This window comes from Platichthys flesus, chromosome 9 (genome assembly GCF_949316205.1).
Source record: "Platichthys flesus chromosome 9, fPlaFle2.1, whole genome shotgun sequence".
Classification (NCBI taxonomy): domain Eukaryota; kingdom Metazoa; phylum Chordata; class Actinopteri; order Pleuronectiformes; family Pleuronectidae; genus Platichthys; species Platichthys flesus.
The window spans coordinates 21,284,180-21,311,703 of record NC_084953.1 but is presented as its reverse complement, the minus strand read 5'-3'; the positions used below and the strand labels follow the sequence as shown (position 1 = coordinate 21,311,703).

At 40.6% G+C, this 27,524-nt stretch overlaps 1 protein-coding gene across 1 annotated transcript in view; it reads left to right on the top strand.

Moving 5' to 3' along the window:
• Window positions 1–19,204, top strand: part of LOC133961293 (gamma-aminobutyric acid receptor subunit gamma-3) — a 63,349-nt gene extending 44,145 nt beyond the window's left edge. The window contains exons 6-9 of the mRNA XM_062396382.1: window positions 8,584–8,721; window positions 11,482–11,634; window positions 15,286–15,485; window positions 17,311–19,204. Of these exons, the coding sequence (XP_062252366.1) occupies window positions 8,584–8,721; window positions 11,482–11,634; window positions 15,286–15,485; window positions 17,311–17,589 (770 nt within the window). The 3' untranslated portion in view covers window positions 17,590–19,204. The remainder of the gene's footprint in view (window positions 1–8,583; window positions 8,722–11,481; window positions 11,635–15,285; window positions 15,486–17,310) is intronic.
• Window positions 19,205–27,524: the final 8,320 nt, after the last annotated feature.

Genomic DNA, 27,524 nt, shown 5'->3' with positions numbered 1-27,524 from the left:
CAGGCACCGCATCAGCGCGAAGAGTGAGGGATTCAACTAAGGTGATGGAAGGGAATTGTGTTTCAGCCTCGCTCAACAGTTGGCGGTGACACAAGGCATGAACTGCGTCAGCTGTCAGGTATTGTTGTTCAGGATCGGGGAATGAAGATAGATGGTGTGATGCGAATTGCTTTATCCGCTCCCTTTCCTCAGCAGATTCTTGATCCTCTTCCAGACCATCATGTGGCCGTTGGAAAGGCCATCAGCGTCCTGGTTACACATTCCAGCGCGGTATATGATGCTAAAATTTAATGTATAAAGCGCTGCTAACCATCGGTAGCTGGCGGCATCCAGTTTCGCTGATTTCAGTATATACGTCAACGGATGTTTTCTGTTATGACAGTGAATGTGTTTCCGTATAAGTAATCGTGAAACTTTTCACCGATGGACCACTTTAATGCAAGGAATTTCAACTTTTGGGCTGGATATCGTTTTTCACTTTGTGAAAGCCCTCGGCTTGCATAAGCAATGACTCGCATTTCACCTTCTTGTTCTTGGTAAAGAGCTGCACCTAGGCCATAAGTGCTTGCATCCGTATGGAGAACATAGGGTGTCTTCGGATCCGCAAATCCAAGCACAGGTGCAGATGAGAGTTTTTCAATGACTGTCTCAAATGCTCTTTGGCATGCAGGCGTCCTTCGATGCGCAAAGGGTTCCTTGATGTTGAAGTAGACTTCAGAGCAAGACTTGGCGTTTTTTCCTTTCTTGGACGGTGGATAGCCCTTTGTTAGGTTGTTCAGAGGCTTGACGATGTTTGAATAATCCTTTACAAAACGGCGATAATAGCCTGCAAAGCCTAAGAAAGACTTGAGTTGCTTCAGAGTTTGAGGTCTAGGCCATGTTCTTAGAGCGCTGGCCTTCTCAGGTACAGTCTCGACTCCTTTACTTGAAACAATGTGTCCCAAGTAACGAACTGAGCTTTGGAAGAAACGGCATTTAGATGGGGAGAGCTTGAGGCCATATTCTCATAACTGTTGAAGGACTTTTAGCAGTCGGGCTTCGTGCTCCTCAAGTGTGCTGGAAAACACTATGACATCATCCAAAAATACCAGTACTTCTTTCAGGTTAAGGCTTCCCATACATCTCTCCATTAACCTTTAGAAGGTACTGGGAGCATTCGTTATTCCCTGGGGCATGCGGTTGAACTCGTAAAACCCCAAGGGACACACAAAAGCAGTCTTTGTTTTGTCACATTCTTCAATTTCAATTTGGTAATAACCCCACTTGAGATCCATTACTGAAAACCATTTTGATCCGGCAAGGGCAGAAAAAGGCTTCTTCGAGGTTTGGGGGTGCATAGGCATCTTGGATAGTCAGTGAATTTAACTTCCTGTAATCCACACACAGACGTACGTCTCCAATTTTTCTTCCGGACGACTACTATTGGAGAGGAGTATGGCGATTCTGATTCACGGATAACTCCTGCGTTGAGTAGTGTTTGCAAGTGTTTCCTCACAGCTTCATAGTCGTTTGGGTGTATTGGTCTAGACCTTTGCTTGAAAGGTGTTTCGTCTTTCAAGTTTATATGATGTCTCACCTTAGACGCGTGCCCAAAGTCCAAGTCATCCTGGGCAAAGACGTCAGCATAATCCTTAAGACTCTTTGTTACTCTATCTTTCCACTCTTGAGTGAGAGAAGAATCAGCAAAGTCAAACATGAGATCAGAATCTTTGGTTTCACTGGCTGGCTTAGCGTTGACAGCATAGCATTTCACATTGTCGATGTCTCTGGGTGAGGCAGATAAGTTTTTGTGGATCACATCAGGAGAAGATAATTCGGCAATGACACAGTGGGAGGGGAGTGTTATGTCGTGTTCAGCTTCATTTCTAACCCACACGTGTGGCTTATGAGGGTGTTGTTTGGGCAAAGTGACAAGGCAGCACTCCACAAGAATTCCTCCAGGAAGGGCGGATATTGTTGGCTGTTCAGTGACCGCACACTAACTGACAATGTTAGCTTTGACAAACCCATCTAGAAGGACTCTTTCTTGAGCTGGTATAACTTGTGGCACTTTCCCTTTGAGAGTCATTAATCCAATCCTCCCTGTGGAGGTTGCATTTCTCCTGAGCTTGAGTGCTCTGATAATCTGTAACTGTGGACAGACGACAGGTTATTGGGATCCTGCCCGTGACAATGTTCATCACGTCGAGGGCATTCGTCCCCATTAGTAGAGGTACATCACAGCTACTGCGTATATCTGGGATCACAAGTGCTAAAGTGGACACCTCAGGTTCATTTGCAACAAAGTTCTTGTGGAATTTCAGGCTGATAGGCACGTAGCCCAAGTATGGAACGTTTTGGCCATCAGCACCTTCAACATCCAGGCCAAACTTGGGGGTTAATGGGGTATTCAGATAGATGAAGTTGAAATTATGGTAACCTGAGACCCAGTGTCTAGAAGACAGTTGCAGTTCGCTTTTGACACTTTGACAGTAGCTATGCATTTCTGGCCTATTAGACCTCTGGGGAATGGGGATTGGGTTTCTGTTGAGTGTGATTGAATGGAAGCTTTAGAAATTCACGTTGGCTTCCAGCCCTTGATAGTCCCACATCAAGGACTGGTTTTAGTTTAACTTCTGTTCGTTCTGTTCTTCATATGCTTGTAATTTCCGTTGGAACTCTCTTCGCTTCCCTTCAACTAGTTCAGGATTTCGCTCATCAATGCAAGACGGAGCCATGTGGCCATCCTTGCAGCACCTGAAACAGTAGCCTGGGCGGGGGTTCTTTGTGGGTCTCCATTCTACTGAGGTGTTGTCCCCAGCAGGGTTCTTGGTTGTGGGCTTTTGTTTCTTACTTTGTTTAACAGGAGTCTGGCGTGTGCCATCAATCAATGCAGCTTTAAGTGAAGCCATCTGAGTTTGTAACTCTGCAAGCTGCTTTTCAAGCTTACAAGTGTTGCTCGGGGATGCTTGATCTGCACTGTTTGCAATATCAATCAATCAATCAATCAAATTTTATTTGTATAGCCCATATTCACAAATTACAATTCATCTCATAGGGCTTTAACAGGGTGTGACATCCTCTGTCCTTAACCCTCAGCAAGAGTAAGGAAAAACTACAAAAAAAACGTTTTAACAGGGTAAAAATATGTAGAAACCTCAGAGAGAGCCACATGTGAGGGATCCCTCTCCCAGGACGGACAGAAGTGCAATAGATGCCACGTGCAGGACAACATCATCAATAATTAAAGTATCTAGCAGCATTGATGAGGGTAGACATCCCGAAGGACAACCCCAACATGACATGCCAAGCAGTCCCGCTGCAAGCACAGTCCATGCTCAGCAACCATCTAGACCACGATCAACCATCCAGACCAGACGCCACTCCAGTCCTCAGTCACCATCCATCGCCGCCCACCAGGAGGACCCATCACAAGCCACCACCGCGGTCCTGGTCCACCGCCCGTGCCCAATGCCAACGCGACACAGGGTCCGCCACCAGCACCACGATCAGCCCACATGACTCAGAATCCGCCACACTGGATCCAACACCGCGACCCCCGGTGCGCGATCCACAAACCGTAATCCATGGTGCGGCCACAGAGGCCCTGGATCTGCGGGTGATAAAGCAAAGGGATTCCGGGGAAGGGGGATAGGGATGGAGAAGAGGAAGGAGAAGCTGGAAAGAGAAGCTCCGTGTGTCATGTGTCACAAAATAGAACAAGTAACGTTCTGGCGCACTAATTAGCTCTAACTATAAGCTTTATCAAAAAGGAAGGTTTTGAGCCTACTTTTAAACGAAAAGATGGTGACTGCCTCCCGAACTGAAGGTGGTAGATTATTCCACAGCCGAGGGGCTTGATGGCTAAAAGCTCTGGCTCCTACTCTACTTTTAGAGAATTTAGGGACGACAAGTAGGCTTGAATTCTGGGAGCGGATTGCTCTAGTGGGTTTATAAGGTATTAACAGCTCTTTAAGGTATAAAGGCGCTATATTATTAAGGGCCTTGAAGGTGAGGAGGAGAATTTTAAATTCTATTCTAGATTTAACTGGAAGCCAGTGTAGCGATGCTAATATTGGAGAAATGTGCTCTCTTCTCTTTGTCAGGACACGTGCTGCGGCATTTTGGACAAGCTGTAGAGTCTTTAACGACTTCCTGCTGGAGCCTGATAATAATGAATTACAATAGTCCAGTCTCGATGTAACAAAGGCGTGGACTAGTTTTTCTGCATCTTTTTGTGAAAGGACATGTCTAATTTTTGAAATATTACAATATCAGTCTCTTCAGTATAGAAGTCTTCCACTGAATGGACATAAGTCTGCGCCTTGGCTTTTGGGAAACCTAATCGCTGTTTCATTCGACTAGACTTAGCCACTTGTCGGTCTTCTTCAGTACGCAGCAAGAGAAGTAATTCTGAGAACAAGGGTGGGTTCTTTTTCTTCTGCTCTAGTTGCAGACTGGTAATTAAGGCATTATTCCAGCAGCCTCTGCAAAACTGCTTAAGGAGCTGCAGTTCTGATTCAGCAGCGGAAATGCCACCTCTCTTCAGTGTCATAAGCTGAATCAAGAAGACTGAGAAAGTTGTGAGGTGATGCATTTGGTCCTAGATGCCTTACGATATGGGCAGCAGAGGACTTTCCATTATCTTCCTGACAGTATGCTTGTCAGACACAGTGACGTCGGCGAGGAGGAACTCTACATTGCTGCGTCAGGTATCGTAGTCGGACTCGGAGCAAGGGCATGGGACTTTTCCAGAGAAAGGCCTAAGATTGACATGGCTCTGATATGACGAAGGCGGGTCACTATTCTTGATCACATGCTCTACCACTATTTTTTTGACTTCAGGAGGGGTGAAGTATTCAGGGCTTAAGCGATAGGGCTGAGGCCTGAGTGGGTCTAGGTTAGTTAAGTGACTCCTTTAGCTGGGAGTGGAGTATCAGGGGTTAGGGATTCAGGCTGGGTTTTAGTGGACTTCTGGAGTTTAGCTAGTTCATCTAATAAGAGTTTTTCAAAGTCAGCTCCACTAAGTTTTGCAATGCCTTTAAGTTTAGCTAAGTAAGAGTCAGTTAAGCTTGAGCTTTTGTCTGCCACATACACTTCAGAAAGAAGTTGAATGTAGTGGGTTACATCTGGGTTACTACTAGGTCTTTGGCAGGGCAAAGAGGCACTAATACATTCAATAGGCTGACCTGATGTGAACTCCACTATTGCTGAGTCTTTGAACTGAGGATCATCAGTAGTTATTTGGACTATTCTCTCAATTGAGCCAAATGTGGTTAAATAATCCATTACTTCGTTGTCAACTACATCACCAGTTAAACCACTAACTAGCAGTGAGTTAGGCACTTTCACGTTTTCTCTCTGACCTATCTCCATGTTTTAAGTTACCACCTCTAAGTATTTCAAGTGACAGATAAAAATATACACTGGTATGTTAGAAGCGATAAACAAAAGTTCAACTTTTCAGTTAAAAAATTAAGGAAAAACCTCTCCTGGCTAGCTCGCCAAGTTTTGTGTAGCACTTGTCTGGGCTGGTATCAGAAAAAAAAAGCACTAAATATCTACCTAGATTCTTAAGAGAGGTAGGCTTATGTCAAAGAACAAGTTGAACTAATGACCAGTTTATTGATTCAGATTCAATCAAAGAACAATCACAATATAAAAAAGTATAACATAAAAAAAATTAATATAATATATGATTCTTATAAAATAACTGTCCTTTCAGTGTGTGTGTGTGTATATATACAGTTCACAGGATAGTGTGTGCTTGCAGATTCAACTATTCCGTTCTGGTCCGGGTCTTTATGTCTCTCGATAAACGATCAGGTTCAATCTGGATCATTCAGTTGGCCACACTGCATCCAAGATCTTGGTTAGCTCGCCATCTCAGCATTCAGATTCTTCTGGTGTTCATAAATAAACAATCTACACAGAGTGCAGAATAATCAGTGTCTGTTTTCTATTTATATTTCTAACATAAGATCTCATTAACTTTTTTTCTATACATGTAACCATTACCTGGTTCTATTTTCAATGTGCTTCATCAAATAATAATATACAAATCAATACAATAAAGTAATTTCACATCACTAAGCAAAGGGCTTATCTGCTTTACACATCTTTTTCAGTAATATGTTATATGATAACATCATTACTATATCATTTAACTTATACTTAACTTAAACATGAAAATAATATACAGTGTAACTTGAATTTCATTTAATATATACATTGATTATTTACTACTAACATAGGCTGCGTGGCTGAACTGTAAACACTTAGTGCCACACATCCTATCACATTCTAAATCACAATGCTGCATAGCCATTCCAGTCAGTCAAGGGTTAACATTTACTCTTTCATTTCTATAACATTAAAACATGGTGTTAACTATTTTAACAGGCTGCTAAAGTTCATCGGAAACATTAATAATCACTATATTATTACTCCAACTGGTTTTAAACAGGTAATCTTTCAAATAGCAAGTTAACAGCCATATTAGTTCTTTCCCCAGTTTGCTAGCATGATGCTTGTAGTATTAGCTAACTGTGCTGACTTACCGGAGTTTCCAGTAATAGATTACTGTATGTAATCATTTTGGTTTGTCACTCTCAAGTTGTACGTCTTCTCTCTCTACAGGTATAATAAGAAAATCTCAGGAGAAAAAAAGGGTTTCTTATTTGTGGGTAGTACATTGAACAAAACGCATAGTGCGCCCCATTTTGGTGGGGAGTTTTACTACTCCTGAGGTTAGTAGCCTTAATTTCATGAGGGTTACAAAAACAATTACTATTTAGGGCAACATTCTCTCTCACAGTTCATGTTTTTCCCAATTGAAAGCCTATTACATCAAAGTGCCATTAGGGACGATCATAATGTTGTTAGCTTTCTTCTTAAAATGATTATATGTCAATTAAAGACGGGAAGGACTCCGGCTGGTGCGACACCAAACAGAGATGCAATCATTAACCCATCAGTAACCTCACTTAATCGATTGTAAAAGCACTCCTAGGCTTGGTGCACATCATGTGAAGGTCAGGCACAACATCAAGATGGATGCAGTACCTTATTGAACCAAAGCTTTTGTTTAATCTACATTCCTTCTTCCTTCTAACCCTAACCCTTCTGTCTTCATTCCAGACTATCTATTCATTAACCAGCCTCCAGCACAAGACAAATGTTGCTCTGGGTGGTCCTAGGTCCGTCTGCACAGATATCCATCATGAGGATGTGCCATGTAGCACCTAGGCTCACACACATGCTCTATGTCAGTGATTCTCAAATGGGGGTACGCGTACCCCTGGGGGTACTTGAAGGTACTCCAGGGGGTACTTGAGATTTTTTTTAAATATATTTAAAATTAGCATCCATTCAAAAATCCTTGAAAAAATTGTTATTTAACTAATATTCAATAAAATATAAGTGTAAGTTCATGAACTAAATGTTATATTCAGTAGGCTTTTCAATTTAATTATCCTAAAAAAACAGAGTCTCCCCCATACCGATGGTTTGACCCAACCTGGCACACGCCACCTGTCATCACCTGTCATCACCTGCCTTGAAAACTTCAACAATGGAGTCGAGTTGAAGTGCAGCAGCAATGCTGCTGAAACACGGAGGGACAAGTACCAAAGATGGCGAAACCAGAGCAGAGAGCCTTCCCTAAACAACACCACGAGAGCTAGTGCCTCTTCGGAGGGGCGCTAAAATGGAAAAGTTTTCCGTTGTGAAGTTAATGATTCATAACAATAAGTCCGCGTCTCTACCGGTACCCTTTCAAAATAAAAGCATGTAATACAAAAGCGGAAATGAAATTGTATGACCCTAAAGCGAGCAAATATGTCACAATAAAATAACAGAAAGACACTTCAATAATATTAACAATAATATAGATTGGGTTATTTACACTTTATGTTTTTTCTGTGGGGAGAGATTAGCCAGCAGTGGCATTAAGCCACCACATCTTCAGCGGTATCTCCAGACAAAACATGAAAGTCATGTTGGTAAGCCACCTGAGTTTTTTAAGAGGAAACTTTCTGAATTCAGGTCATCTCAAGACACGATGCGAAAAGCCTCCCCAAAGCAAACGGAAACAAGCTACCTGTCAGTATTCTTTTCGCTCCTTAAAGAAGATATTTTAAGATGATGAATATTAAAAAAATATGTTTTGAGCTAATCTTTTATTTAAAACTAAGTTAATGATTTATTTTTTGGGAAGAAGTGTTTAGCTATAATTAAGTTCATGAGTTCAGTTTGAGAACATATCTTTATTATGATCCCAAAAGAGGTCACTTTAAGTTGATAATTATTTTGAGGTGCACAAATCTTTATTTATATTGAGATAATAATAAAAGTCTTTAGTTATTTTATATCTTTTTATTTCGTAATAGTTCAAGAGAGACCACTACAAATGAGCAATGTTATGGACATTGATGGAGTTTTAAATTTGAATGTGTCTAGTTACAAGGCTTAATAAATCACATTACATCTTTCTTTCAACCAAAAATGCTTTGCGCTGGTTAGGGGGTACTCGGCAGAATTTTTTCTTCGAAGGGGGTACTTCACTGAAAAAAGGTTGAGAACCACTGCTCTATGTAATTGCAGATGGATACCCACGAGACGAGATGATTTACAAGTGGAGGAAGAACTCTGTGGAGGCGTCTGACCAAAGAAACTGGCGTCTCTACCAGTTTGATTTTATGGGCCTGAGAAACACTACAGACATTATAAAGACTACAGCAGGTAAGAGCCACTGTTACTTTCCCAGGTTTAATATATGCAATATGATGAGGCTGTGGCTTGCCGAGACTTTCACAAGATGCTTTCAGTCATGCACAGAACTCCAAATAATCCCATATTAGTTTGAGGAGATGTATGCGAGAAATGTCCCTGTGAGAGGCCCAGGACTTTTTCCAGAGTTTATTCTGCCATCCTCGTAATAAACACTCAGGATAATGTCCAAATTAACTAATGTGAGAACACAGCAGGAGATCCTCCGGACGTTTCACTTCTAGCAAGTGGTAGGCTGATGACGTTTCCAACACGCTGCAGACGAAAAAATAAAAAAACGAAAACAATACGAATATCTCAGGATGAAAAAGCGGTGCCACATTGAACACTCCAGAGATTTGTGTTCTAGGGAACAAGTCTGATGGGAGAATCTCCTGCTGCTTTGTTCATGTGTGAAATGCAAACTCCGGAGAAAGTCCGGACATTTGTTAGAGTTCATGCCTGAAAACAGATATAGACAGGTAGAGCTGCAGAACCGTCTACCCTTCCCCTAACAAAGCACCATCTCAATGCATGATTAACCTGTTAACTACAACATGGGTATTGTAAAAATCTATAAATATGAAACGTCAAAGTGGCTTAGTGTAGTCATAATAGTTTAACTTATAATCTCATGGACAGTCTTCTGTCTACTTCTATTTGTCTTATTTTATGCACATCTTCTCAATGTTTTTACGGATATGGGTTAAAAGGACAAAATGGAGCCGTATAATAATCATAGATTCCGCGAACACACAAAGTGCTTATAGGTCACAGATCCAGTTCAACATGCAGACTGGAGGAGCTAGGAATCGATCCACTAACCGTGCGATTATTGAATGACCCCCGGAGTCACAGCTGCAATAGTGGTCCTTATTAAGGCTAATGCATCATGTTAACCTTCAAAGGTTCTTATAAAGCTGACGTGATGCCTTTGTTAAAGGAGACAAGTTAAAGGGGCCGTATGATTTTAAATGCATTGGAATCATTCTAGATTCAAATCTATCATTCCAAAAGCATGTTAAAAAGGTGACCACATACTATCAAATTAAACCTCACTAACTTCAGACACACCAGGAAAATAAATTACACTCATCTCAGTCAGCTCCACCTGTTACGGTTTGAGGGAGGAGATGGACCCAGGATGCAGAGATTTTAACAAAAAGGGGATTTAATATGCAAAAAGGTCTTTAACAAGACGAAAACAAAACATTAATACTAACAGGTAAGTTCTGGCGACAAAGCGCACGGAGAACAAGGAACGAGGAAGCAGGAGAAGCTTGTCGAGACAGCAGGAAAAGACAAACCATATCTCACGACGTGTGGACACGAGTAGGAGAAACAACTAATGAACCGACACCAGACAACGGGAAACAGAGGCTTAAATACACAGAAAGAAGGCAGGGGCAATTACACACAGGTGAAACACATGAGGATTGGAGTTGACAATCAAAGACAGGAAGTGAGACACCGAGAAGCTGGAACAAGACACAGTGAAAGCGAGGCTACAAAATAAAACAGGAAATAGAAAACACAACGAGACAGAAAACCATAAACATAAATGACTGAGCGTCACACCACCAATCAATGACCTGTTGACTTGGAACATTGGTAATTTGTTTAACCTTTCAATATTCACTTCAGACATGCCTTAAAACAGACTTGTGATTATCTGTAATCACTTCACGTTCTCCAATGTGAATGAGTTTTTTGTGTGTGCTGTAACAGAGTGTTGTATTACACTGTTTGGATTTTTATAATTTATTTTTATCATGTTTTTTTTGCTTATTTTGCTTATGTGTTTAATCAAAGGTGGTTATTCATATAATTATATTATACTATATTAAGGGTCTGTGTAGTTAGTTTGATTGTCATGTAAAATGCACATTAATTGTCCATAGAAATTATTAATTATATAAAACAGGTCATTATATTGTTTTTCGTGGTTGCCTTGTAAAACCTGATTTGGAACAACAGATGATAAATGGCCAATAAAGCCAACTCTGGTTAATTTACATTATTTGGTCTGTTGATTAATGAGCACTGTTTCATATCAAATTAATAAAACAGTCATTTATTACAAATAACATTATCTGAAATTAGCTTGTAATGGTATATTTAATTACATTTCACAGCAAACAATTATCAATTCTGTTTCATACAATTCTACCTGGCTGCGGCCAGGGACCAGAGCACCCATGTCAATTTGTCTGACTTGGGGTCAATGGCACCGAACAATGTAATCACATTTGATTTATACTAAATAAGCCCCTCCTTTCAGAGAGGTAGAATGTTTATCCAATCAGCTCTCTGCGTGTTGTCTTCAGACTTACATTTGGTCACCTCTTGTCTCAACAGAGGCACAGAGGTATCTCCAACGAATACACATCTGAGTCTGCCAAGCTGACCCTCACATGTTTTCAGTCTTAAACACACAGGAACACATCAGAATAATATTTCAATCTTATAACTGCATGAAACTTAACTAAATATAAAATCTCCCATCACAAGCTGAATATAGGAACATGTGTTATAATATACACAGCACTGTATGTTAAAGATTATAGTCGTTATATATTAAAACACAATATTATAATGAATCATAAATACTTTATTTTTATGTATAGAGTAGAGTTTTATACACATAACAGAACAGAGTGTCTTGTATATGTCAGCAGGTATGTGTGTGTCTGCAAAGTTTGACATGAAGCTCTGCTGTTGTCATGGCCACAGGGGACTATGTGGTGATGACGGTGTTCTTTGACCTGAGCAGGAGAATGGGCTACTTCACCATCCAGACTTACATCCCCTGCATCCTCACCGTGGTCCTCTCCTGGGTGTCCTTCTGGATCAAAAAGGAAGCCACGCCAGCCAGAACGGCTTTAGGTACTGTGGACTCACTGCGGTTCAGTAGGTTTATCCATACCAGGACAAAGGGTGTGTCTGAAACTCTTCCTTTGAGTCAGAATTTTTTAACTTCCATTTTAGCCATGTTTTGATTTGAATATGCTCCGTTTTTATGTGTCATTATCTTTATTATGTGGATATCTATTTGCCACTTAACTTGCGTCACTCCATCTGCTTCTTCTTCTGTTGTGTTGTGCTTTTCCCCTCCTGTGTACACACTCCATTTGTTGTTGTTGCAGTCCTGTGGAACATTCTGGTTAAGGTAACTGATTTCAGTCTCTTTTTTTTGCCTTTTTCTGTTTATATTTTATCCATTATTCATATGTTTCAGTGGAGATGTGTTTGCTGAGCTTTTCAGTGAAAACTGTTAATTGAAATACACCAACTTCAAAGTTTAAGGCCAACAAATTTAAGACATTATGATTTTCACTCAGCTCTTAATTGCAGCACTTTTGCAAAGGTGAGTGAGTGTGAGGAAAACATCAGCCCCTACTCACAGTGAAACCCCCTGCAGTTGTTTCATCTGCTCACACTGTGCTCTAAACTACATTCACCACTGGTGAAGAGGGATAAAGGTAAAAAAGGAATAAGTGTGTCATCTTTTCATTAAAGAACCATGAACAATTGCTTGTAAATCAGGAGAAAGAATGAAGACAATGAATGAACCTTAATTGTAAATGTACTAGGGCAAACTGACACCATGTGGGAGAAAAGATGAAGCTACTTACATGGAGTAATGAACTAGAGTGAGTTGCCAGGCAGCAAACCTCTCACCTTAGGTGTGAGTCAGAATAATATAATAATATAATATTTAACTGTACTAAGTATGGGTAAAAGTATAGTGTGAATACAAGCTCAGTCGTTTTAAAAATCCCTTGCTTGCTTCTTGTGGACGTAAAACATCACAATTGATTCCTCCCACTCCGTGATTGGCTGACTTTGTGATATTATAAGTACGCTGTGCCAACTCAAGGGATCGCTCAGGCAGAGTTGAGCGCGCACAGGAAAAACATTTGTGTGCTCAGATTAATGTTTTCTGTTCAAAATATAAAGTATGTGCTTGCAAGAGTACCACTGCACGCTCACTAATGTGGCACAAACATGACGCTATAACTAAGCACTGTAGCAAGTTATCACAGAGTAAACCAGCTTGTGGGTTAAGCCGTCTCATGCATTGTGCCCTCAACCAGCTGGCACGTCATTCATTGTGTTGCACATTCTATGGCAAACCTAACTGTTACATCCATATTAAGCTGCCGGTCAGTAGGGATACATGTGTTCCAGACTTTTCCCTCTCTCAAAATCCAAAGCTTATTCTATCGTAAAGAATAAAGACTGTAGGATCTGTGCATCAGCAGAAGGCAGGTAGGGGTAATCACTGTGGCAAGCAGAGGCTAAAGGAAAAGTGTGAGACGTCCGCCTGAAATAGATGGGGCCAGCTTGTTACCATGGGAACCTCAGTGAGACAGTCGTAGATGTGTTTTTTCCTCATGCTATGGAGGGAGGGGGGAGGAGAACATGAAATCATTCAGAAATGCCAATTGTCAATCTGAGTGAATTCAGAAACGTTTGCTGTCCATCAGAATGAGCTAATTTGCCCAGTTAGGATAAAGATATAGTTCTGTTAATAATAAAAGAGAGGTTGACTTCATGCAGTAACCCAGAGAAGCCTAAAGCTGCATGAATCTATGGTTTTACCATTACAGTTTTTTGCAGCACTCTATCCCCACATTTCCTCCAATGATCAGAGCACCAACATTACTTTGTGAAAGAGGTCGTTCGTAGTGATAAACAAAAACATCCCCAAAAATATATCCAAAACAACAAACTTATAAGACAAGTTTCTGTCAAATTATGTTTTTTGTCATTTTAGGTAATTCATACACACTGATTTATGCTTAAGTGTTCATGTTTCTAATTTGGTTCTAATTATTCATTTGATGCTATAAAATGCAGTGAAATGTGATGATTGACAGCTGAGACTTACTTGCGATTGGCCAAGCACATTCATTGATGGGACCTCGACACCACAGTTCCAGTTCCACAATACTGCACAGACTCTGGCTCCAAAAATGACAACATCAGCACAAGATGGTGACAAAAAAAAGCTCAAAGGAGAGTGGATATTGGCCATAAATTCTAATGGTTACCATGTCTGCTGGCTGAAATCACAACTTAGTAAAGCAATGGGAAGCTGATAAAGCAGCTCTTTTAGTTAAATTCTAACATGGTTACAATGACATCTGTAATGTGCTAATGTTTAGCAGGTAATGTTTAGCATGTAAGGTTCTCCATCTAAGCAGGCTGGTGTAAGTGTAGGGCCTTCAACCATGAGGTAGAAAACACAACCTGGAACTGGCAGCTACACACATAGATATATATATAAAGTCTCGATGTCTCGGCCAACAGAGTCGAACGTCCGCACATGGCGGCCATCTTGCCACAGGCAGCTCGCCCACCCATAACATTGTGTTGTAGTGGTACGTACTTTTTAAATAACCATAACTTGCTAAATTCTCAACTGATTTTTAAATGGTTTGGTTTGTTACGTCAGAGATGTAGTTATGACATTGCATACTTATGAATAATTATGTTATTTTCAAAAAAATAGAATAATGTTCTATATAGAAGATTTCCCTTTATAAATATACATCAAGAATTTTTTTTACTTAAAAAGTACATGTACCACTACCAACACAATGTTATGGGTGGGCGAGCTGCCTGTGGCAAGATGGCCACCATGTGCGGACGTTCGACTCCATTGACCGGAAACGTGGATGAGACATCTAGCCTTTATATATATCTATGGCTACACGGAGCACACCATATACGGGGTTCCCTTTAGGGAAATGCAGGGACAGGAACTAGGCGGGTACAGGTGAAGTTGATGCAGTGTTCAGCAACTGAAGGGACAAGAAGTAGATAGATAGATAGATGGATACTTTATTAATCCCGAGAGAAATTCAGATCATCCAGTGTCCCTGCATGTAAAAATAAAGCAAAAAATGAATGGAAATAATGCAAGTTGATAAACTTATAACAAAGTATAGCTGCTGATTCATTTCGCAGGCATCAAATTATTATTATAAAAATTATTAATTGTTAAGCTCTGTTAGAGTGTAGCAAATCTGGTACATGGCAACAAATCGTCTGAAAACCATTCTCCACTGTAAAAAAAAAACAAGGTTTTTATGCAGTCTACGTTCTCTCTATGCTAAGAAAAATAAAGTGTGCATTTCATTCCAGAGATGAGTCTCCAGGCAAACACAGCACAGATCCTTCAATAACTTTAATTGACCAGGATCCACCTAATTTCTGTTGTCTTCATCCTGCTTGTCACTGCTGAACATTTTCATTTCTTAAATTCAGTCAGTTTTATTTTGCACTTGAACAATGACAAGATTTTATTTTGTGTGTTTGTCCTGCAATTTTGGTCTCTCTTGCGATTTGAATGTCAAAGGGAACAAATGTTATATCACAGGGAGTGAGTAAAATCATTTATCAAGACCAGCTTTGGTTTCAGGGAGAAGGATGTGTGTATATATGACAGAATCAGCCTAAAGATTGTGAATTTCCAACACTACATCTGAGCAGTTCTAATGTCGGTTCGTCCTCTCTTCTGACCCTCAGGTATCACCACAGTTCTGACTATGACTACTCTCAGTACTGTGGCCAGGACGTCATTACCCAGAGTGTCTTATGTCACTGCCATGGACCTGTTTGTCTCTGTCTGCTTCCTGTTTGTCTTCGCTGCTCTGATGGAGTATGCAACATTGAATTACTACTCAAACAGCGCCAGAAAACTCAGCTGTATGAAGCCTAAACGACCAGTAAGTGGATCTTTTCCATACACATCTATTAAATCAATATTCCCTAAAGGCATTCCTTAAACGAATCCACTAACTAACTTATAAGGAAATGATAACATGTAGATTGAGATGATGCTATTAGGTACAGTAAGATTTTTTTATAGTGCTTTGGCTTTATCATCACAAGACTGAAGTGAGAAAACTGTTCAGCGTTGAGATGATGTTATGCTGTTGCCCTTTATAAGCTCTTCTGATAGGACTGTCACTATGTTAAGGGACACACGTCATCAGTCTGAACAAGCTTCCAAGACCGAGGGCCTTTTCTAGCCCATCAACAACTAAAGGTGGAGAGCCCAGAGCAGAGCAGAGCCTAACATCACTCAAAGCTTTAATTACAGGAACATTAAAGGTCCAGTGTGTAGAATTTAGTGACATCTAGTGGTGAAGTTGCATGTTGCAGCTGAAGACCCCTCACTTCCCCCTCCCCTTCCAAACATGAAAGAGAACCTGTGGTAGCCGTCAGTTGTAATGGCAGATCCTTTATCATGTTGGCTTCTGATTGTGGATAATGGTGGTAGACATTGATCGAGGTGGAAGCCGATGGTGAACCCTGATGGCGGCAGTGGATCATGATGATGGATTTTGGATAATGGTGGCATCCGATTATGGGGATGGATCCTGATCATGGTAGCAGCTGACCGTGGTCTGATTACAACCAGACTGCTTGATATACGATAAACCTACTTAGATACTTATTACATTACAACACCATTACTGACAATATCTCCCAATTAATTTACCTTCCATTATGTTACAAACGGTTTATTTTAATCAATGTTCTTATTTTTTGGATGTCCTCCATTAAACGTTGCATCTATTACACTTTTGTCCGTCCTGGGCGAGGGAACCCTCACATGTTGTACAATTCGTACAATTTGTATGAAACACACTATTGAAAACTTCCCTAGGATTATTTTATGTTCAATTTCTGCCAGTAGATCCCTTTCACCTAGATCATACACATTGAATCTTTAAATGTATAGCTCTGAATTGAACTGTGACAATATAAGTATGAGCTTTTTTATTCCAAATAAGCTTGTTTTCACTGTACTATAAATCTAAATATAGGCTCATTTTGTCAAACCACCTCCATAGGTAATCTGGAGTGTTTGTTTGATGTAGGATTTATTTCATAATTAAGAATACTATGACTGAATTTCTCAGATTTATTTTCCTGCATGTGATTAATATTCTACATTTTGATTCACCTAATATTATAATACTGCAAACATTTCCATTAGATAATAAATTGGAGCATAACTGTGAGGCTAACCCTAACCCTAACCCATTTACAATCAATATTAAATAGCATAGCCTATATAAATATATTTATACATTTCTTTGCATTGTATATGTGTTTGACTTAGTAGGGATTAACGGTACAGTCACATAAATCTTGTGTTCAGTCAAATGTTCCTACATTCAGATGTGACGTCTTTGTTTCTATGTGGATAATAACCAGTTACCAGAGCGTTCACCAACTGTAAACAGTCTGTGAGGTCACTGCTCTACCTTGTAATCTGCTGGTGTCATATTGTGTATCACTAAACATGAGGTTAAGTGCACATGTCAGCCATGATGGTGTGAATAAGCAGGAAAACTGACCCTGGTAAAAAGAATTTGACTATTTTTATCCGTCTGAGTAAACTTTATGGAAGTTTGATACCACATTGCTATTGTATGAATGGGGAGATAGACCTATTCTTGTTTACACAAACAAATTATAAACCATCTAATCTGCACCAGCAAAGTTTTTGCTATTAGGACTGTCACTCTGTCTCCTCAGAACTACTCTGTCCTGGACGTGCGACCTCCACACACCGTCATCTCTCTGAACAACTCCATGTACTGGCAGGACTTTGAGGACGCTTGCGTATACGAGTGTCTGGATGGGAAAGACTGCCAGAGCTTCTTCTGCTGCTTCGAGGAGTGCAAAGAAGGTGGATGGAGAAAAGGACACATCCACGTAGATCTACTTGAACTGGATGCGTACTCACGCGTCTTTTTCCCCACCTCCTTCATACTCTTCAACGTGGTCTACTGGGTGGGCTATCTCTACCTTTAGCACTCTGCAGGAGCCTGTTGGGCTTCAAACGGAGTACAGCCCAATTTAACAGAAGAAATTCAAGTGTAATACAAGGTAACACCAAATTAACTCTTTGTTGTGGCACCTGGAAACCAGCGTGTGTCAGCAGGCCTGTGCCAAACAGGGCGGCAGCGAGGACATGATGGACTGTCTTCTATGACAATACATAGACAAAGAAGGACTCCTAACTTCTCAGTCAGGGGGATGACTTGTGATGTAGGGAATGTGAAGACACGTTATTATCCAGCCATCAGTCAAATCCAGTTGATGAAACTCCAATGACACTCAAACCATTCATAGTGCCTTCCTCTGGAGGGGTAGATACTATCTGCTAAAATAATCAGGGAGACATTATTTATAAAGTGATAATTAAAAGAGCCTGGCTTTGACTGATCACAGCTTCTCTCATTCAGAGCTTTGAGATACATTTATAAAAACAGGCATTTTTTATAAGAACAACATGAAGAAACAATGACTTCATTCTGACTCTCATCCATTAGACATGACTCATTCCTCCTGCTTGCAACAATACTACTGCTTATACACAATAAATAAATTGTTTCCAGGGAAGAGTAAGATCTGAACAGCAGAAGTAATCATTTTAGCTGTACTGGCACATTTTCGTGAAGTCAATGTTTAAATTGCTGTTTATATTGTGTTTATGTAGTGATCGAGCTGGGACTAATCTCTCACCGAGCTGTCCACAGTGTGAACCCAGAGGCTACAGTTATTATGGGGATGTCCTTTTAATTGTCATGAGAAGTGGCAACGAGCACAGAACACCAACCTTGTGCCCATTTTCAATAAGATGATTTTGAAAATACCTTTCTTTTCCCATGTCAATGCTTTAGGTTTCAGAGTTTGTACAGTTATGGGCCAAATCTTGTGCTATGTGCAAACATAAAAATTGGAGTTGTGTGTGGAGTCTGTTGACTGCATTGTTTCACAGTTAAAGATGAAACACCCTCAGAATGAAGGCAGCCAAGCACATTATTCAACTGTTATTTTCCCTAGATACCACACATGTTCATGGCATGGTTATATGTTGCACAGCAGCTTTGGCGGAGTTCTTAGCACATTAAAGTGAATAGACATAGAATAGAGTTTTCTGCTTTCTAAAAAAAACTACAGTTTTAAAACACAATTGCTGAATAGGACGCTCAAATTAAATATAATGGGTGTTATTTGTGCATCAACTCAGGCAGAAATATAATAATCCCATTCATCTCTGTTTGTCTGTTGACTCTTGTTTGCATGCAATAGACAAGTACCCATTGCCATTCATTAAGCTCTAATACGTCTGGAGACAGACTTACAATTTGAATGCGGACTGTCTGTTTCCTGATTTGATTTCCCTGTGTTTAGGATTGGCATTAGCAACCGATGAACTGCCTTAGCGTAGCCTGCCCACAGCCGAGAAGAGCAGCAGATATTTACCTCTCGTACAAACCTCAGCATGGTGAAGACCTCACTTCAGCAAAGGCCACTTCTTTGCCTTGGGCAGAATACTTAAGTAGGACTTTTTATACCCCCGTTTTTTTTAGCTCTTTTGTTTGTATGATTAGATATGCTATCAATGTGCCAAATATATTACGAGTGCCCACTAACCCATTTATGTTTTCAGGAATGTTTCAACAGAAAACTCTTAAACTAATGTTTTTTAAATTGCTCAGACAGTGAAGTATGGCAACCCAAGGCAAGAAAAGAAACACAGTGTGTGTACATACACTCATTATTTCCACATGGAGAAGGACAGTACACTCTGCCGGCTCTGGTGTAAGTGTTTTCCAATGTGCCAGCAAACAAGACGAACAGGAAGCAGCTACATATGATGTTGACGCACGCTCACAAAATCTTCTTTACATACACAAACTACTGACGTCATTTTGGTTCTTTTCTTTGATGCCACAATCTAGACATCCATAGGCTTTTTCTCATCTCTCTATCTCTATTCAAGAGCGTGTGCTTTGTTCGAGAGCAGGACTCATTGATTTCAGGATTTTGTATTGCTCTCACTCAAAACCCTGCACTTGCACTCAAATACACCCGACTTGTGTTAAGATTTCCTGAGTCCCTGCTTTAGCTCTTCTCCTCAAGCTCCAGCTGCTCTGTACGCAAGGGAAACATATGCTCTCAGATTTTTTGGTTCTGCTCTATGATTTTTTTCTTCCCCTCTAGGATTTATCTGTTCAGCAAATCTTTCAAAATTCCCCAACCAATTGAATGACAGATGTAGTGTTGACAAGTGAAATTGTCCCTCCCTCGTTGTGGGTGTGTCATCGCGAGTCCCATATGGTCAGGGATTGAAACCAGGTTCATGCACTCCTTTCCTTCACAGCGTTCACCAGCTTCCTGTTGGTGTCCTGTAGATTGCTGGTCAAGGTGGAGCAGCAAAAAATGTTTGCAACTATTAAAACAAAAAAGACATCCTTTTTGTATTTTATGGATAACACAGCAAAAGTAACCAAAAGGAAGGTGGGGTAGTTTCATTCAACGGACTTGTTGCACAAAAACATGTGAGAGCAGAATAAGAAGTCTGAGAGCAGAGGTCTCACACATGCTCAAAAGCATCGTGAGGATAAGAGCCGAAGCCCAAGGAAATTGAAACACAAGCAGGAATATTTGAGTGAGAGCATTATGAAATCTGAACGTGAAATCAGTGAGTCCTGCTCTCAAACTGAAAGACCAAGCTGTTTAATAAAAAGTACACGTTAATATAACCACAAAAGTCAAAGTGTTCTGACTCCCTCCTGCTGACATATGAAGGGCGATGCAATAAGGTGTTCTGAGTGGTGCTATACTTTACAATTACTTTTGCATTCTCCAAGAAGATACACTGTGTTTGTGGCACATTTGCCTTTATGATGGTGAAAGAGTTGAGGCGTATACTGTTAGGCTGCTCCATCGCAGACTGACTCACACTGCATCACATTCATCCATAAGGCTGTGTTCTGCCAAATGGACCCTGACTGTTAAAATCACACCGAGGGTCAAATAAAGTGGTTTTGGTCTGACTCTGTATTATCAGGCAATACTGTCCAAACACACGGAATGAACAGACACAAGAGAGATCCTGTAACATTAATCTCAATAAGAACAAAAAGATAAAGTTTAAGAGTCATTGTGAACATGGCTCCAGATGGTTGTACGGAAGTTTTCAAAAGTTCATTATTATCGAATGTTCTGTAAGATTTTATTGATATTACTTTGAATAGGATTTTGTCATGTGATAGTTACATGGGACATAGGTCCACCCGTTGTCCAATATGGTCAAATACAGAATTCTGAGTGTGGGTTACTAACTTTTCACGTAAGGGATTTACATCGAACATTCATAGAACCCCATGAGATACAACGCAAAATACATTTCGACAAAATAAATTCAATGTGCCTCCGATGTGTTAAATTTACATATTGGTTTTTCGATCATCTGATCTGCCCCCGCTGTGTAATTCACAACATCCTCTCTGTACTCACACAGAATAGAGGATAAACACTGCAGGGAGGGATTTGATCTCAGGCTGTAGTGTGGCCATGTGTGTTGCTTCAGACTGAAGCGGTGAACCAGCTCTGGACGCCGTGTCGTCTGTGGCAAGGATCAGCGGGGTTTATGCAGACGGGGCATCTAGGGGGGCCGAGCCAGTGACAGACAGAGATGAAACTCAACAGTCTGTCGCGGTTGTTCCGTGTTAACCCATTGCTAAGAAAGTTGTGTATTCTGTGATCTGGAAAGTTCTGTCATTTAAACGGAGAGTTGTCGAAAGTGTTAGTGGAATTTGTGTAAACTTCAAGAACAATACACGCAGTGCAAAGACAGCACTGGTCCTAAGCCACATTCAGCATCAAGCTGTTTTCAGACATGAACTGTGGAAAATGTACAGAGATTAACATCTTTGTTTTAATGTCTGTCACGTGTTGGAGACTTTATCAACACTGCTCGCAGAAGATCCCCTGCTGTGTTCTCTTTGGGACACTCTCCTGAGGGGGGCTGGCAGGAGAGACTCAGCAGCAAGTTCAGAGGCTCCCACTCGGACGTTTGCGTTCCCACATACAACCCCTCCGGAGATTCTCTGGAGTTCAGTGCATGTCTGAAAGCAGCTTCTCTGTGATGAATAAGCCAAAGACATTTCTGTGTCATTTTTTACTTTGATCGATGGGGAAATGCTGTTTATTGACTTTGTTTTCAGGCTTCAGTTTCCACATATTCAGTGCTGTACTGTGAAGTGTCCTTTATCTGCAAACTATGAGCGTACCAGAAATAGTTAGCCTAGAAGTGCTTGAAGATGGTTTTTGTCATTTCATCAGCTGTTGTTTTATTCGTGGCTGAAATCTCACTGCCAGCTCGCGCTCTGACTGGCGTCTCTGCAGCTGTAGTGTCCTTCTACCACCAGCTTTCATTCTGTAGCCAAACAGTGTGTATCCAAACTGCTGAGTCATATTCCTGTTGACATGTATTAGCTCCTATCTAACCTGCTGTGTACTCAATACTCAACTGTATGACCTTTTCTGCTTTGTGTTTACATATTAGTGGCGTCAGTGTGACTTAGATATGTCCTTTCTCAATGGTAAAGTCCAGTGCAATAGTTGAGATTGTACTCAACAGCGTAGTGTCCTGTGAGTGGGGTTATAATATTGTCGTTATATTTTGAAGATGTTGCTTTTTGTTGCTCCATTGTCTTCATTTCAACTCTGATGACCATGCTATTTTCATACCTATGGTTTCTTTTATATCTGAAATGTGCATTAATACCAAGGACCAGTAAATAGGAAATAAAGATTTGCTTTTTCATAAATGTACATCAGTGCAATTTTGCAGTTTTAGTGTAATTTGTTTAAACGCATTCACCTTGAAGCTATTGTGGTAGCTGGACTGGATTTTATTAGTAAATGTGCCTGACAGACAATATCTTACCTGAGCCTCTCTTTGTTCAGCTTCAGAGCTATGTCAAAATAAATTTGGGACCAGATGAAATGAATAATGTGAACTATTAGGGAACTGCTGTATTCATAAACAACTTACAACCTGCAGGAGAGAAATTAAATCACTGCTGATCTCCAGAGTTCCACCTGAGCAAAATATTTGAACCATTTATCAGCTGCAGGTTATTGCCCTGTTAGAGGAATATATTTTTCAAATCTAAACAAATTGGGCCTGAGTCCGTCTTCAAATTCAATTATATTTGTCCGAAATCCAATAAAGGATGTTCACCCAAAGGCAAAGACAAGTATCATGATTGGGGTTCCCTTCTGAAAACTGTTTGCTCACATCCAAAAATAATTGATGCGATTGTGTTTGTCCTTTCACCACAGAGACAAAACAGAGTCTCTTCACTGAACATGCACTGTAAGACACATTTTAACATAACCAACACAATCAGGGTTGTGAGTGTGAAAGTCATCAACATAAAACATCCCTAAAGAGGCTCTAAATGATTAAATGAAGTGTGAACACATCTGTTCTTGATGTAGTTCTCATGAAAACTGGCGACAGTTATATGCACAGTAGAAGGAGAGACCAGGTTTCTGATGCAACAGAGAGTATAAATCATAACAATCATTAGAATGATCTATGAAAAGTGCTGACCCTGCAGAAGGTTTAAAGATGTGGGTCTGTGGCCCAGAATTCAAGTTAATCTAATCCTGAAGTCGACACAGTGCAGTTCACCTCATTGACCTGACACAAGTCAAATACAGTCTGCAGTTGTGAGTTCATGAGTGACTGGCGATACATGCTAGACCAAGAAGAACGTGTTGGTCAAACTTCAGCTTCACAGAATACATTATTGGTCTTGTGAACTCAACATCTCAGGAAAATCCGGAGGGAATTTATTCAAATTTGGTACAAACATTCACCTTGATTCAAGGATAAACTGAATAGAATTTGGAGGTAAAAAGCTTTTGAATTAAAAATGTATTCATTCAAGTTCATTTGCACTAATAGGTTATCTGATTAGATTTGGGTGGCCAAAGGTCAATTGACAAGGTCACAGTGGCCTCATGTACAATATTACAGTATTTTTGACCACTTGCCACAATGATGAAAGTGAGGAAAAAAAAAGGCGAAAAATATACTGTTCCACTCAGGGTAAGTGTTAGTTAACTTAAGGACTATGTAAAGTTTTGTAATTGCAATAGCCAAAGTTAGAATTAACTCCTTTTAAAGTCGAGAAACAATGCCGGCGAGGTCATCACATCCAGTGATAAGTTTTAAGTCTTGTTTCAATTCTAGGAATAAACTGATAAAACCAGGGGCTGGGATCAGGTGCAGGCACAAAATGACAAATAACTACAGTCTGACGGCAGGCAGCACGTCTGATATGCAATTTTCTTAAGTTCATAATTCACTCATGATACAGCTGAATGGGACATATTAGAGATATACTGTACTGTATATATCATGTTAAACTTTTTCCAGCTTAATATATTAAGCAATAATACACATCCCTGCTTTATTAAATTAACTAATCCACACCGTATTTTCACATCCAGAAAGTGGAGGTCAGACAGAAGCTGCACATGAAATATTAATTTTCCCAGAGGTTTTGTCATTACAAATTTCAAGGTAGTGCTTCCACATTTACCTCCTTGATGTTCGACTGAACGACACTTTATGATCCATTGTTTTATTGCATCTCTGCCAGCACAGTGCTGCAGCAATGGCTGTCCATTCCATTTTGCAGCACAATCCTCTCGTGTTGCTTTCCGAAAGGAGGATGTTGTTCTGTTAACCAGAGTGACTGCACAGGTTTCCTTGGGTTCTGCCAGCTGGGAGCAGGTGAAGACGATGAGGGAGAGGCTGTAGGATGAAGAGCGTGAGCTGCCGGAATAATCCTTTTCTGACCTTGTACTGTTTCCCACAGATGCGCTCACTCCACACTACACTAAGAGCTGGAGGCTGCTTCTATATGAAAGCTCCCACCAATCAGTAGTTCTCAGAAATCACAGAACATCATCTCTCTCTGTATCTATATATTCATATGGGATACTATTTTGATTATCAAGTGCAAACCAGCAAGGGAGGGAAAGTTGTAGAGGGCAGACCACCCAACCTTAGCTGTCCAATTGAGATGTAAGATCACTGCGTGCTCAGTAGCGTATTTTTATGCTTGAACTTGTGTTAAGTTATAAGTTTCATTACCTCCACCAATAAGTGTCACGGATATGGTGAGGACCCAAAAGCAGCACAGGCAGACTAGCTGGTAGAGAGGTCCCGTGGTGAGCTGTGGAGCAGAGCAGGAGCGTAACCAGGAGGGAAAAGGCGAAACTCGTGGTCGAAGGCAGAAGGCTGAGGTAATATCCAGGGCAGAGACGAGGCAGGCAGGTCGGCAACAGGTGATCAGTCCGGGGAAAGAACGCTGGAAAGTCAGGCATGACACAAGAACAATCTGGCACTGAAGCAGAGACAGGAGCAGGCTTAAATGCAGCCAGGGCTGTCACAGGTGTGGAGAGTTACCCTGATGAGGAGGTGTGGCTGACTGGCAGAGTGGAGCAGAGACAGGTGAGTGGAAAAATACCAGCAGACAGGAGATGAGCAGACTGTGACAATAAGATATTGTTTTCATCTGAATATTAGATGGATTTTCCATTAAACTTGTTGGAAGGATACGGTGCTGGACAGAAAAGAACCTGTTCTATTTGAATGCGGCTCTGTACCAGGGGGTGGATTCAAGAAGGTTTTTTTCACTTTCTTTAACATTGCGGGAACAATTCAAATATGGTGCAGTTCCAAATCAATATATGGATCTAGTGAATTGAAATGTGGTTTCATAAGGGGACTGTTTGACCTTGGTAAAGGTATGTGCTCTGACAGTCAAATAAAATAAAGTAAGAATAGTTTCTGTTCATTTTAAAATAGCTTTTGACTTTATTTCAGGGTTAACTGGTCATTGCCTGGAGACAGAGCTCTTTCAGTAAAAGAATATTTGGCAATTTCACGACTTACAAATAAGACATGATGTTGACCCCATATCCAACGCTTGAACAGAAAGTAAATATGACTATTCTAAGGATCAAAGTATTGCTTAAAAATCTTTTACATTTGAATGCAACAGATGACGTTTTTTTCATCTCAGCTTATAAATAGTTAGTTTTAAGATACATCGCATAACGTTGCAATTTCTGATAAATGTTTGTTTAGCACAGGATTATACAAAAAAGCATTGCATTGGCCTGATCCTCGACCTGGATCAGGGCACAGGATGTATTGTTTATCCAATGCTGTCAAGTACGGCCATAGACTGTCTGGGATCTCACTGATGCCCTGATCCAGGGCTAGGAGGAGATCCACCAGGACACCATCTGCCTAATCATCAGGAGCATGCCTGGGCGTTGTCTGGAGTGCACACAGGCACAGGGAGGCCATACACAACGAGTCCCATTATGATTTGCCGTAATGAAATTAACGCAAGCTGGATCAGTCTGTGATTTCAAATTTTTTAATTCTATATTTCGGTGTGGTCTTGAATACAGCCCTCAATGGGTTGATGATTTTGGCTCCCATTGACCGTTAAGTCATTTTGTTCTCATCAAATTATACAATGTACATCAGTAAAGATTTTGTACTTGAATTATTGTTTTCATCAAGATCTGATGTGTTTGATTTAAGTGATCCCTTAAGTTTCCGATCAGTGTATTAGTCGACACAAGCAAATGAAAAAACATCTTTCAGCCCTGATGATATGTCAAGTTTTGCCTTCCCGCCAATAATTGCTTACACAGAATAAATATCTATCACAACCACAGTAGTAAACAAAAAATCTCCACAGTGCAGCCACAAGGAGAAGAGCAAGTCATCCCTTTCCCCCCTCGCACTCATAGTTCCCACACAGAGTCTGAGCATTGATTTTCTACCCAACCTTTTTCTTTTGATCAGAAAACGGTCCATCGCTCACAAGCTAGCCTCATATGCACAAGCTCCGCCCCCACTCACCACACAGGATACAATCCAGCCATTGAGCTTGCAGACTGGGTGTCAGACTCTGTATGGCCATAAGTGGTATTTAATATTTATATATTTATAATCAAAAATAAAAAATAGGTATATAGCCTAGGCTTGATTAGTTCTGCATGAATTTGTGGCAGGGCTATAGCCCACCCTAGCCGTAGATTTATCTCAGGTTGTTTGAAAAAGCACAAAGTTTGTTGAATGCTGAACCCTGCATGGATCGTGACTTCAGCCCTCCAACCCAAAGTTTATTTTGTCATGCACACAAATGCAAGATAAGAAATCCAATTAAGTCAGTGCCATGCGGTCTTATTTCCCCATTTCTGCAATCACCTCATACAAGTTTATAAACAAAGAACCATTGAGAGCATTATGCATTTTCCATCATAGATATGCAAATGCTCCATTATGAGGGAATGGAACAGTAACCAGTGAGTTTGGATCAGCTGTGATCACATCTCAGGCTCAAGCACAGTCAGGCACGGCAGCTTTTGCTCTTTCAAACCTCTTGTCTGTCTGTCTGAAAAGAAAATAATAGGTCTTTGACAACCTCTGTTGGCTGTGACTGATAATTATCACAAATAACTTGTTGGGCTCTGTGTGTTGTTGGTAAAGTGTTTCTGTGAAACCACAGGCCTCCTTTTCGGCCGTCATGTAGTCAAAGCCTGAAAACAAGCATGGTCTCTGTTCTTAAGAAAGCCAAGGAACTCAGTCTCCCAGGATATAGCAGTTCCTTTAGTTCTGGACAGTTTCACCCAGAGGTGTGAAAAAGACACCAGGTTTCACTCCAACTGGTCACTCTGGCCCATGACCTGTGAGGTCACCGGGCCAACATAAGGGGACTACTGCCCCTCCTCACTATCATTCCACAATCCTACCAAGGAGGCAGGTGGCCAGCTCTATTCTCCTGCTAAGCAAGACTGTTTATTTGATTCTGTGTGATGTTTTTAAGTTTGATATGTGTGTTGAT